The sequence below is a fragment of the Dunckerocampus dactyliophorus genome, chromosome 3 (assembly GCF_027744805.1).
Source record: "Dunckerocampus dactyliophorus isolate RoL2022-P2 chromosome 3, RoL_Ddac_1.1, whole genome shotgun sequence".
In the NCBI taxonomy this organism is placed as follows: Eukaryota; Metazoa; Chordata; class Actinopteri; order Syngnathiformes; family Syngnathidae; genus Dunckerocampus; species Dunckerocampus dactyliophorus.
In genome coordinates, this window is record NC_072821.1 from 13,983,679 (window position 1) to 13,997,101 (window position 13,423).

The 13,423-nt window shown below is 41.7% G+C and overlaps 1 protein-coding gene across 1 annotated transcript in view; it reads right to left on the reverse strand.

Moving 5' to 3' along the window:
- Positions 1-13,423, reverse strand: part of LOC129178633 (polycystic kidney disease protein 1-like 2) — a 40,348-nt gene that overhangs the window by 16,655 nt on the left and 10,270 nt on the right. Inside the window, exons 17-32 of the mRNA XM_054771025.1 lie at positions 12,735-12,881; positions 12,525-12,649; positions 12,207-12,327; positions 11,839-11,967; positions 10,185-10,410; positions 9,828-10,018; positions 9,508-9,738; positions 9,102-9,203; positions 8,855-9,033; positions 8,629-8,775; positions 8,338-8,537; positions 8,000-8,226; positions 6,335-6,548; positions 5,754-6,232; positions 4,756-4,852; positions 4,542-4,682 (exon numbers count right to left, since the gene is read on the reverse strand). Of these exons, the coding sequence (XP_054627000.1) occupies positions 4,542-4,682; positions 4,756-4,852; positions 5,754-6,232; positions 6,335-6,548; positions 8,000-8,226; positions 8,338-8,537; positions 8,629-8,775; positions 8,855-9,033; positions 9,102-9,203; positions 9,508-9,738; positions 9,828-10,018; positions 10,185-10,410; positions 11,839-11,967; positions 12,207-12,327; positions 12,525-12,649; positions 12,735-12,881 (2,956 nt within the window). The remainder of the gene's footprint in view (positions 1-4,541; positions 4,683-4,755; positions 4,853-5,753; positions 6,233-6,334; positions 6,549-7,999; positions 8,227-8,337; positions 8,538-8,628; positions 8,776-8,854; positions 9,034-9,101; positions 9,204-9,507; positions 9,739-9,827; positions 10,019-10,184; positions 10,411-11,838; positions 11,968-12,206; positions 12,328-12,524; positions 12,650-12,734; positions 12,882-13,423) is intronic.

Consider the following 13,423-nt stretch of genomic DNA (forward strand, 5'->3'; position numbering starts at 1 on the left):
GGGAAAATGTCATTACAGGCATTCGACGGTAGTGTCACGTAGAAAGACTCTCGTCCTGTCATTGTGCTGTTTCCTGGTTTTTCTTGTTTCTCTTCTTCCTGAGCTCAACGACCTCGTTAGCAGCTAGCCAAGAGTCGAACTGATGAGGCCATCCTTGCCACCGGACTAAAACCATCTTCTGACCATTTTTAATTTTCCGGTCTAAAATTTCTTCTATGCGGAAAAGAGTGTCAGAACCAATTATCACTTTCTGCAGTTCTGGTTCATAGAATGTTCCATTCAGAATTTCACCTCTTATATCCCTTAATTTATAAACAGGGGGGACTCTGGGGATACGTTCGTTCACTATAAAATATTCATCGCTGAATGACTGTTCATACATTTTATCAAATACTCCACGGTATTTTGAAATCCGTACAATGTCTCCTTCTTTGAATTTAAATACGGATGGTTTTGCGCTCAGAGATAGTGTCCCATATAAATTTTCAAACACTTGCGAGGTCTTGCTAGGGGTTACCTCCGCAGGTTTCATTTTTATTCCACTATGATAACTGTTGTTATAGCTATCGAGTAAATCTTGAATTACGTCTATATACCTACGAGTGTTTTTTGCAGTGAAGTACCGCCACATTTTTCCCTTCAACGTACGGTGAAATCTTTCCACCACTGATGCTTTCAGTTCACTTCCTGTTGCAAAGTGTTGAAGTGGTCGTGCATAAGCTTTCTTGGAAAATACATCTATTACTGTAAGCAGGAATTTAAACCGATCATTGTCTTTAGACAGAGCACTCATATCACAAAGATCGGCTTGAAATTGATACAAAGGACGAGGAACAAAAACACGATTTCTAGCATAAGTTTTTCGTGCCGTTTTGTGTAAGGTATATGCATCCTGAGCTGACAACCAGTCTCGCACTTCATCCCCGCTAACTTTTTTTCCCGTCTGCTCTTCGACAGCCTTTTGAAGTCTTTCAACCCCACCATAAGATCCAGCTCTTGCAGGATCATAATATATACTCTTCAGCATGCGTTCTGTCTTCTTTGAAGTCATGTCTACTAGTGAACAGAAAAGATCATACGACAATGTTTTGACTTCGACTTTATTGATTACCACACATGATTAGTGATTACACAGTTAGTGATTACAATACATGTTTTATATTAAATTTTTTTTTTTTTTCAAAATTGAAGCGTGTAAAGCATGTAATACATTTAGCAACTGATCAACATCAACTTTATCTCCATTCTTCAGTTTACACACCGCTACATCGACTACATAGGTATACAAGACGTGCATGAGACTAGAGTTGAGACTACACACAGAAATATTCCCGATAATGCCCCGTAATGTTGCTTCAAAACCATCGCTGTTTAAGTCTGACCCGAGATACACCAGATTCTCCCAGTGGTCTAAAGGACCCTTATCCCTTACAATGGCCATCACTCTTTCAAAACGCTCCAAGTCTTTTGTATCGACATCCCCGCTTGCCAGATATAACGATGCATCATTGATCCGATTAGCAATTGCATGTTTTAAAAGAAAACTGTCAACTGGTTTAGGGGGTGGTTTAAAATAATAATTTCCCATTTTGATGAATCAAGGATTCCAGAAACCGAGGAAACGCTGCAGCAGATCTTCCCTATCCGTGTCGTCTTCTATGTAGGCGCGCCTGATCTCTGCAACTTTCTCCAGAATGTTTTCTTCAGGCTTCAGATCGTAAAGAAAAGCCTCCGCTGCTCCTTCCACTCTAGCATCCAGTATGTCTAACCCAAGTAATTCCAGTGTATACTTGAGAGCTGGAAGAAATTCCCATGTCATCAGATTCTCTGTTAACAATTTAAAGTTAGTGTTGAAATATCCAGGTTCTGGAGGATAGAGACAGGGATGCTGACGTTGAGAAGGGTGATCGACTTCACAGCCGTAACAGTCTTTTTTTATCTGCTCCTGCACCACCACTTGCACGGCGCTAGCCACGCACGCCTTTACAGTGTCTAGAAATCCGCCACTCGCCGCTATCGGAGACTGAGGCGCGGGCGAGTCTGGAGGCGTCAGGACCGCTTTGTGTGCTCCTACGGTGTAGACTGGAGCAGGCGCTGCCTCTTCCCCGCTGTCATTATCCCCCCAGTATGGACAGTAGGATGGAGGTCCGCATGGTAGCTCGCCATGGCTCTGTCCATTGTCGAGGGATTGGGAAAAACAACCGACTGTATACATCGGTGAGCCTTCTGGCACCTCTCGCTCAGTCACCTTGGGTGGAGAACCGGAGCTGGCTATGGATCCTCCAGTGATCCGACCAGGGGTGAGCGCTATGTCCCCCTTCACCATGCACGCGTAGGGATCGGTCTGGTACTCTTGTGCTTCACACGTCGTGACAAGGGTCGAATCATTCTCATGATAGCGGTGGAAAAGTGGCCTATACATCTCAGCGTGTCCTGAAGATGTCTGAGAAATGTTTGACAGCCAGTTGAGAAGCTCTTCATCCCGGATTTCATAGCTGCTGCAGCTGGTGCTGCTGCTGCCGACGTTGTTTCCAGCAAGAGAGGTCAGAGCGTTGTCCGAGGAAAAATCAGCCATGATGAAGTAAAGTACTTTCTCTATTCCCACTTCTTCTGTATTTATATTTTAAAACGAGTGGGTGTGTCTGGTAGGCCGGTCTGAGAGGCGTGTCTTGTAGATGGAGGGCCTAGTGGGAGGCGGGTCTGGTAGGAGGGTTCTGGTGGGAGGGGTCAGAGAAGCAGGACTGGGAGGTCTGTGTAGAAGGCGGAGACCCGCATGCCTGATTACACGGAATCAGTCTCCAATTCAGAAACATAGCCTCTCCCGGCCAATCCATCAGCCTCCAGTTCTCTGTCAAAAACGGGGTTCAGATTTATCCGCCTTTTAACACTAGCCAGCCTCTGTCTTCCAACACCGCCTTCAGCTCGAGTGGTTAACCTCTTCTCCAGCAGGTCATGCCTCCGCTTCACACTATCTTGAGTGAAAAACAAACTCATTTCTTTCAAGAGATCACCCAGCTTTGGGAAGTCTTCCACCTTGAATGCCAGGTGAATTGGGAAATGCCGCTCTTTCTCCATAACAGTTCTTGGTCTGACACTATTAGCATCAGAGGAGCCATATCTCACCAGCAGCCAGATGTGTGATCTCGAACAATCGACGAAAAAAGATCCCTCCCCTTCACGCTGTAGCGAATCCGTTCTCACCGCTACACTTGGCGGCATTCTCGTAAGTCCTACTTCCCCTTCATCATGCACATGCTGCATGTAATCGATGAAATCTTGAATGGAGCTCTTCAGTTTTTCAAATTCAGTAGAATAAATTCTCAGCTGCGTAACCTCTGGTTCCATATATTCATAACTGTATAGATCCACAAAGGGAACTACTCCCATACCTCTAAACTCACTAACCACCAGACGTCCCCCGTCAAGATGCAGACTCTTTTTCCTGAACACCGCCATTTTTTTTTTTTCTCCAGCAGTCACTCATAGTCTGACTGAAACACTCGTTATATAAGACATCTCATATATTTCCACACCCCCCTCACCACCTTAACCACGCCCATCAACCCTCCTCTAGAATAATAGCCACATTCTAATGTAAATAACAAAGTCACGCCTCTTCCTTTTCCCCACACCCCCTCACCACGCCCCTCCCAAATGATGTCATCTGATGTGTCAAGTCATCAATCATATTTTGACAGTTAGTTTCTGACGATTATTTTTAATGATTAAATTTATATGACGTCATCACATTTTGTCACTTAGTTACTCTAAATTTCTCTTAGGTGTGTCCCATTACGTGCATTAAAAGCTCTTTTTACACCTTTAGAACGCACAGAAAACAGAAAGATGTGTGTTCATGATCATGTGTTGATGTCATCAGGATTGTGGTTAATGGGCAAAGTTTTCCTTTATATCACACAAAAATCCAAACAGCTGTCTGAGACTTCGATGCAGTGTGCATCTAAAGGATTGGCTCTTATTTGGCTTTTTGTGGGGGTTTTGGGGGATAACTTATTGCAGTGTGGAAAAACAGTAGACACGTATCTGTTGTGACTGCTCAGTCCAGAATAGCTAAGTGGACAGTAATGATTGAAACAGAACGAAACAAACACCATAAAATTAGAGGTGTTGTCTTAATGTGTAGAGACTCACCTCCCAGGCGCAAACAGTAATCTCCCTCTGTATAATCATCACTGTATTGCTTTAAGTTGTAATTTAACATTGGTTACCTCTTTTTTAATCCCTTTAACTACTCTTTTTCAACAGTTAACAACATTACACAAATGAATGCATGTAATATCCCATGCAGTAATATGAAAGATAAGATATGTTTATGTTTCTTTTTATACATGTATGACAGTTAAGAATGATAAATGTTACTTAATTTATCAAAGGTTTATTCATAAATTATTAAATTATTATTAAATTCATTATGAAATTAATACATTATTAAAGGTTTTCAAAATAACAGTATTCAATTTCCATTATTTCCTATTGGAAAAGACAGACTCTATTACGACGTAGCAAAGTGTTCTTCTTACCTAGAATCTCCCGAATGAGGGCAAAGACTTTCTGCTCTTTGATCATGTTGTTCCTCATCTTCTCTATGTCCGTTGGAGGCGGTGGTTGGTAGAAACTGCATGTGCTGTCTCTCCGTGCTGCTCGCACCGCATCGGGATCATCTGAGCATCAAAAATAAAATCGTACGCTCAAAAAAAAAACATGCAACAGAAATGCTAAGCATCAATAACCAACCAGGATTTTTGAGGCTCTCGTCAATCTGAGGGTCTCCGTATTCTTCCTGGTCAACCTTCTTTAGAACAAGAGCGAAGAAAGCAGCAAAGCCAAGAACCTGGAAAAGACGATGACCCTGAGTACCACTCTAGTTATGGTTGTTTCAATCACCCATCATAATAGAAGGATTGCGTTTAAGAACTCAATACAAAAAACTTATTGAGTTCTGGACTCCTATAGAGCAGCTACACACAATAACCCGCACAGAAAGCTTTCTAGATCTTCCAGACTCTGCACCTCTTCCTGCAGTGTTTCTTGGGTTTCCTGTCTCCCAAACGGTCGATGTAATTTACTCCACCCCCGGCCCTCCTCCAGGTACGCCTCCCGCTGAGCCCACTCCGCTGTGATTGGTCACATTCCCAAGTGCTCCCCAGGACTTCCAGGCAGCTGCCGAAACCCTTTTGTCCGATTACTTCCACAAAATAAACAGTTAGGATACTGATAAATTGTTGTACCCCTTGCTCTTCTGACTCTTCAACACAACCAAGTAACGTTGGAAAGGAGTCAGACTTCAGCAACAGTTTGGCAGATAGTCCAGCTTCGTATTGGCTCACAAAACATGTCCTGTGTAGCAAGAGCATATTTTTCTCTTGCTGCCCGGGAATCAGCAACTCCGACCACTTCTGCCTAATGCTTGCCTCTTTAGGCACACCCAATCAAACATTTCCTGGGAGCCATACATGTTAACATGGTCAACAGAGCAGAGCGAAGCAGAGCAGGGGGAGAGCAGGCCTACAGCGTTTGCCGGGGCATGCCCATATGATGAAGTCCACTTTCAGGTCTGCTTTCAGGTCTCACTCACAAATGCGCAAACCTCATTATCTGACCCGTTGGCATCGTTTAACACAAGAATACAACATTGTAACAACATTTATAGGTCAGAAGAGAGGAGAAGCATAATAATAGGTCCCCTTTATTCAAACTGGATAATTTTTCATTTTGCATTGTACTGTCCTTACCTTAAGAGGTTGCGTGATGAACAAGCTCTCAAAAAAGGACACCAACATGGAGATCAGCCAGCTTATAGAGCGATCTTTCCCATAAGTCAGCCCATACATCATGGTGAAGTATCCTGACACACCACTGGTTGCAATCACCAATATCCATCCTACAAAAACAAACCACCATGGCAACCCTCCTGGACAGCATTTTTTAGCACCAGCCCCGTTCTCTCCTCTCTCCTCTGGACTGGGGCTGCGATCCGACTGTTCTCCATCCAGGCAGGGTGATGAGAGGTGGAACTCAAGAAGGCTCTTCATCCCTTGAACTTGCTGCATGGCTTTGTTGTAGCTGTCTGGGTTTGGGAATCGAGAAGATCCCAGGAAACCTAGCTTCTTCTCAACATGAAGCAGCTGCCTGTACAGATACCTGCTGTTGTTGCTCTTCTTCTGAACCCCTGAATCTGAGGTCTTCTCCGGACTGCCCCATACACTCTTTTCTGCACATTTGGAATGTTGGTATTATCATGTGTTAGTCTTTCACAAGCATGATTGAATTGAGATGCAAAAGACATCAAAAACATGATCACAGCTTTGATTACCTTGAAGGTCCACTGCACCGAGACTGAGGATGGAGCGTTCCCTTTTGGCGGTATCAGTGTAGAAGTCAGAGGAGGATCGATTTTGCTGCCTGATGATGTCTTCCACCAGAGACAGCAAGGTGTTGATATCAGTCTGTTGACCAGGTCGAAGCTCCACATGAGGCAGAGGACTCTTCATGGCCTTTGACAGCGACTGGGCAATTCTCTTTATGTCCTGATGAAGAAACCATGTGTGAAGTTTTTCAAATGCGTAGGAGAAAACGTATTGCTTACAAATCATAGAAAGCAATTAACTGGCTTCAGTAGGTTCAGAAGTAAATTTATAATAAAGTTCTCCTTCATGAGAAGTTCTTAAATGGCAAGTCACACACTTGCAATAGCGAGATCAAAAAAAGCTTTTACTTTCACTAGGGATGTCCCGATCCACATTTTTTGGGTTCTGATCCAATCCGATTGTTTTTATAGTCTTGCCGATCTGATCCGATACCGATCTTTTATTGTTTGTTTTTTTCAATAATAATAACCTTTTGTTACAAACGTGAATTTGTGGAATTGAATATTGTTATGAAAATAGTGCTTCAACGCATTAAAAATAATGCAACCAAAGTATTGCTGAATGTACTTTTTATTCCACAGCATGACCAACAATATTGTTTGGCTTTTGTGACAAACCTCTGTAAATCAGGACCCTAATCCAATAAAAGTCCATCCAATAAAAGATAACATTGGAAAAAATGGGCGTGCAAAATTCTTGTAGGGTAGAACTAATAATTTGACATGGTTAAAGATCAATTTGTGGTGTGATTTAGAATATATTACTTTTTTTTAACAACCTCTTTTAGGGCCCTTTTATTTTTCCCCAAATTCATTTTTTTCCCTTTTAATTTTTTAGAATTCAGTTTTTTAGCTGATCCAATTATTTTACCAGCATAGAGTGTGCGCTATTTGGGTTAGTGAATAAAAATCCTTACATTTATTGATGCAATACATTCATTGGCCCATTTTGTACAGTAATTGAAAATGGATGTAGCTTAGCTAACTTTTCTAATGGGACGTCAGCCTCAGCACATATTGCTACAAAATCTTCAACAAACTGTAATGGCCGTGCTTGTGATTAAGGAAGACGTAGTCACAGACGTAATTCCAATCCAGTTATTAATGTAAAATATTCTAATGACACCCTATTTTTTTTTAAACAATTAGACAAATGTGACAAAGAGCGCTCTTATTTTGAAAGCCGGAATGTTTGTGTGTGTTGAGAATGGCACTTGATGGTTTATATGCGCTGGGTGCAAAAATAAATGTGCCTCTCGTCTTTTTTTCACTAAGAACCTGCACGTCATCAGTGGGCATTGTAAAATGCAGTAAAACACAATACGGTGAAGTCGCGCACACACACAGCTGCACTAGCTAAACTAAGTGAACCCCGCTAGTTTCCATTCATGCTCCATAACAGGAGTTTCCAAGGTTTTTCGCCGCCTCTTCGACATGTTTGGTAGTGTTTGTGCAGTCCCTATTATAAGCAACCAGCGGTTAGAGTGGCACGGTCCGTGCACAGTGCAAGGAAACTAAAATTGTACCTACTGAGCCAACGTCCAACGTGAAACTAACTTGAAACTAACTAACTTCTTGAAAGTTCTCTGATGAGGTCAAAATTTTCCTCACCTTCATCACTGTGTCTGGTGTGATATCCTTCTGTTCTTTCTGAGGGGACGAGGCCTGTGATGGGGACACTCGAACTGTCTTCCCCTGCTTTGTCTTGTCTGATTTGGCAACCTTTTCCCGAGGACGGGTGTTTCTGAAGATGCTCACAATGAGGAGATTGATGGGAAACATGATGATGGAACTTTGAATGCCAATCATAACTTGCTGCCAGGTGAACTCAATGTGACCTGCAAAGCACAGAAGAGTGTGTTAGCAATAAGCTCTTGTCCTGCTGAATCACTGACTCATGATAGTCTTTAATAATGATACACCACAAGTAGGGAATAATCAGACAATACCCAGGTCCATGGTCTGCTCTGAGGGATCTATAGGAATGCCCCAAAACATGATGCTGGTCAGCATGGTGCACAGCAGCAGGGAAAAGCAGCAGGACACCCGCTGCACACGAGTGAAAGTGCTGCATGGAGGTCGATTTATTACAGAGAACCAGAGGTGCCCATCACGGAAATCCTTAGCTGTCTTCATGAAAAACAGATTGCTACAATAACAAAAATGGAGATAAATCCAGGGTAATAACATAAGAGTGGCATGTGTATTGCGTGGTGAATGAGACTGTGGATTGCTCCTACCTAAATCTCTTCAGATCCTCCTCTGTGGCCACTGGGAAGACCTTGTCGAGGGTGCAATCTCCCACGTCGACAGCCAGCCAGGAGTTACATAGAAAGTGCCACTTCTGGCCACTATCCAGATCTTGCACTGTTACTTTGTTGACATACCTGCATGTCGGATTCAAAAGAGTGTGTTCATCACCTTAACAGTACAGACTCAAACAATCACCTACTCCCCATGCTCTACCATGCAGGGTGTGTGCCCGAGTTGTCATGCCACAGCCTTATGCCCTGCAGCTCTCCAAGAGAAAAGTGCGTGGTCAAGAGAAATATGTCCTCTCCTCCCCTCTCAAACAGAGGTTTCGCAAGATCAGTCAAATGGTGGGGCTCGCTTTCTCCTTCTGTTCCCAGCAAGGTTAGTGTCACCTGCAAACAGACGTGTTGCTCAAGAGGCACTGAGATTCCCATTTAAAAAGTTCAGTGATATGACTTACCTGTGAGGAGGTGGCTGCACCGTGGCGATGCCCTGTACTGACTGTCAGCATATAACAGTACTCTGCCAATGGGTCATTGTCTTCAAGCACTGTAATCTTGACCTTCAAGTGAATGAATACATATTAAAAGGGAAGAGCATATGTCTGTCTAAATACTGTACAATGGCTTGTCACTGAGTTGCTCTGCAAAATGAATAATTGGCTTGGCTTGTACCTCAAGGGACATAAACTGATTATTCTAAGTGATGCTAAAACAACATACAGGTATATGGAATTAATGGGAACATTGGAACAAAATTACTTTCCCTTCGGACACGATTCAAGTAAATACGTGTATGTAAGTATAATACTAACAATATACAATGGTGGGGATTTTGGCATATACCTCACAAGGGTTTTTTTTTACCTTAGCTGTGTCCTGGATGTCTTTTCTGCGAGCCCATACAACAACCAGGAGATAGGCAGAGAAGATGGCCCCGACAAAACACACCACCACAGGATTGTTAACGAACGTGGCGAAAAGCTCTGCGGTGCGTGACACGTCCACTAGGTTTGGCATGACAAAGAAAGAGCTGCCAAAGAAAGTTAAATGGTTACACAGACACTGAGTGACCAAGGGCGTGGTGAGTGGGCCAACCTGTGGAAAGAATAAAGGGGGGGAAAAAACATGAATGATGCTTTTCATAATTCATTTCTCAAAGAGGCAATAGATGGTTTAACACTTACCCTGCAGCCATCTTCACTCCAAGAAGACTCTATTTCATCCCAGTACTTGCACTGGGCTGCAATGGTTACAATCCTGACACTGGTGTTGACAGATTTGACGCCTGGCTCTACTTTTGGCTTCATGACCAGGAAGTGCACACCAACATCACCTGTCCTCTCTTTAGGACTAAGGACCCAAGTATATTTTTCCTCTGTGGTAAATGACATCATGATACACAACAACAGAAATAGGTGGTTATTAACTATCCCATAGTATCATATGAGGGGACTTGACACATGATGGCTGCTGTGGAGAGCTAATTTTGAGGTAAAAATACAGTTGTTCAATATAAATCCTACAGCATATGTTTAACATACCTTCTTTTGCGTCCTCAAGAGGCATCTGAGTTTTAGCCACATAATCCTCACTAGTTGGATACTTTTTGTACCCAAGGAGTAACATGAAGGAGATGTCTTCAGACGGCTCCATTTTCAGCACAAGTGTTACGTCAGGCGAAGGAACGTCAATTATTAAAGTGCTAAAGTTGGCCAGGTCCAGAACTGTACTGTTCTCTTGCCCAACATCTGGCCTGGGAAGGAGAATCTGAAAACCCCAGTACACAAAGACCCATTAGTTTGTTACATTGTATTATTTTTTTAATATAAACTACTAAATATAAACTTCATTTTTTAATGTCATGATAACTATAATTCGTGTCCATAGAGTCTGTTTATGACCCCGCAAACGTGATACCACCTCTGACCCACAATTAGCTAGATGTGCTCACCAATTCTATATGCCACAAAGAAAATAGCTTTGTAAAAAAGCAGGCTTCACTTCACATCATAAATTAAAACTTGGAGCTTTGCCCACCCACAGTCCGTCAGATACAGATGTGGGAGCTGTAAGTTTGATCATTTTGTTTTTCTTCACCAAATAGGTTAACCTAGCATGATGTTGCTGTTAAAATGTGACTGCAATGTTAGCCCAGTCTGTCACTGCGCAATCCGTCCCGGAAATGCAATCGATTCTACACATGTGCAGAACGCGTCTACATCCCATCGGCCTATTTTTCGGCAGTCACGTTAGTCATGTGTAATGTACGCTATCCGTCTATTGTATGGCAGCAATATACGTCCCCCCTCCCACACACACACACACACACACATACACACACAACAACGTGATTAAGATTTGCAAAATTACAACATAAGCTTTTTACGCCACTGAAAAAATACAGACAAACGCATTTGCAAGGATGATATGTTTGGATGTATGGTATTTCTCTGTTTTGAAAAAAAACTCTAGCTGAATCCTCTAGATTAATCCATTATTGCATTCTGCTTCGGTTGTTTAATAACTGCATTTTCTGTGTTTTATTCTGTTTATTTACATTTGTTTTACTTAATCGGATATTACATTTATGTCTACGCTATGTGCATTGCGTAACTTTTTATGTAGCTCCGTCTTGGTGGAGGTCATAAGATGATAGAAACGTGCTAACTCTTTTAATAATAATTGCTAATAAAACAACCCCCCAATATATTACATATATGAAGTATGGTTATTGACCATTTATGTTCATACATTTAAAAAATAATAACTACCACACCACGTGACGTCACAGAAGCGCACGCGTAGAACCGATTGCGTTTCCGGGACGGATTGCGCCTTGGCACCGTAGCTCACATAGCAATGCTAGTGTTGCTAGCTGGACAAGTACAGAGTTACAGTGTTCATTATGTAGAAAGTGGATAAAGTGCACAATTGTGCTTCTTGGAGCTATATGTTTTTTTCAGTGACAGGCATGGACAAATACAGCTCATTAACATGAAAGCTACAGACACACAAAATAACATGTTCCCACTTGGGCTTAGTAAAGGCACTTTTAAGCTGTCTAAATTCGGCATCTAGGCTAGATTTTGGACAATACACTTTCCATACACCATTGTGGGACCTCTCTGACTAATTTAAAATTATTGAAAAAAAAAAGTATAATAAAGGACATTTATTATAATTTATTTATATTACCTCAATCTCCTCGGGCAAATTCTTGACAGGGATGACGGTGCCGTTCATTCTTGTTAGAGAGACAGATCCCACAGTTCCCGAAATATTTCCCCCTTTCCACGAATACGGGTTCTTTTCAAAACTCATCATCTGTGACATATTATACACAGGATGTATCTACATTAGTGAATTAGATCAAACCCAAAATCAATATCATTAAGAGGGTAATAATGCTCAGTCTTGATTGACACTGTTACTGTTTTGGAATGTTTCTTATGTCGCCAACAATATGATGCTGTCAATCAACACTGTCAGTCAAAAGTTAATTGTATTATCTTGGTAAAGGCAGACACACTGAATATTTATACCACATTAGCAGTATCACTTACTCTAACATCTACTGGTTCATCCGGGGAGACGACATCAGCAGGTAGAGAAGGGAAAGAAAATCTAGAAGCGCTGCTCCTCTGGATGTTTATATCTTGCGACTGCATGGTTTCTGGGGACACTCTGCAGAAAGTGTATTGCAATTTCAAGACATCTCTGCTAGAACCACCAGCCATAAAATTAAGTACACCTGTACAATAATGTGAGCCAGTAAAAGATCTGTATCAAGATCCACACCTTGATCAATATTATCTTATCTCGTGTATTATCTATTAATGCTGTTGCCTGTGCGTGTAGAGTATATGTTAAACACCTCTTACCTATTGACATACACGCTGATCTGATTAGAGTCAATGATGATGGGATCTCCATTCAACTTCTTATGATTCAACAAGGCATTCTGGACATTGTTTATCCCGGTAAGAAGATAATTTGAAACCTTTTCCTGAACAGAACACATACAGAAGATAGTCAGGACTTTATAAAGTGACAAAGAAACCAACATGCAGCAAATGCAGATTTGCTCTTACATTTGATGAAGCATTCAGAATATTACTGGCCGCTTCAACTATTGGTGCCGCTCCTTCCGCAACTTCTCCATCGTCATCGTCCTCCTGATGAACACTGATAGTGTTGAGGGAGGAGCTCAGGTCGACCAACAATGAACTTGCTTCTTCCTATGGTGGAAAAAAACAACAACAACTTTATCCTCCGAAAAATTAAGGAGACAAACCTTTTTCGCCATGTTAATGGCAATGAAAATAACCTGGAACTGCACCATCCTCATGTGGGAAATTCGTTGGGTCTCATTAATGTATAGAGTCTTCATGTAATGTAACTAATAGTATGCTTTCCTGAACAGAAGTCTTTAACTTTTTTTTTAAACCTTCCACTTTCCACAGCCCTCAGGTTTTCAAGCAGAGCATTTAGATTAGATTCTACTTTATTAATCCCACAGCGGGGAAATTCTCTTGTTACAGCAGCAACCAAGATACACAAGTAAGGAATACAGAAATAAGATCAGATAAAAAATAGGTATAAAAGATATAAAAAGTCCTTATTTCACAAGAAATAAAAATATAATTCGGAAAGTGACCCAGTTATAAATAGTACTGTAATGTAAACATTAAGCGAGATAAAAATAATACAATGTAACTAACCGATACTATAAGTACAGTTACAGAGGGGGGTAAAGTGACCTTGTGACTACAACATGATT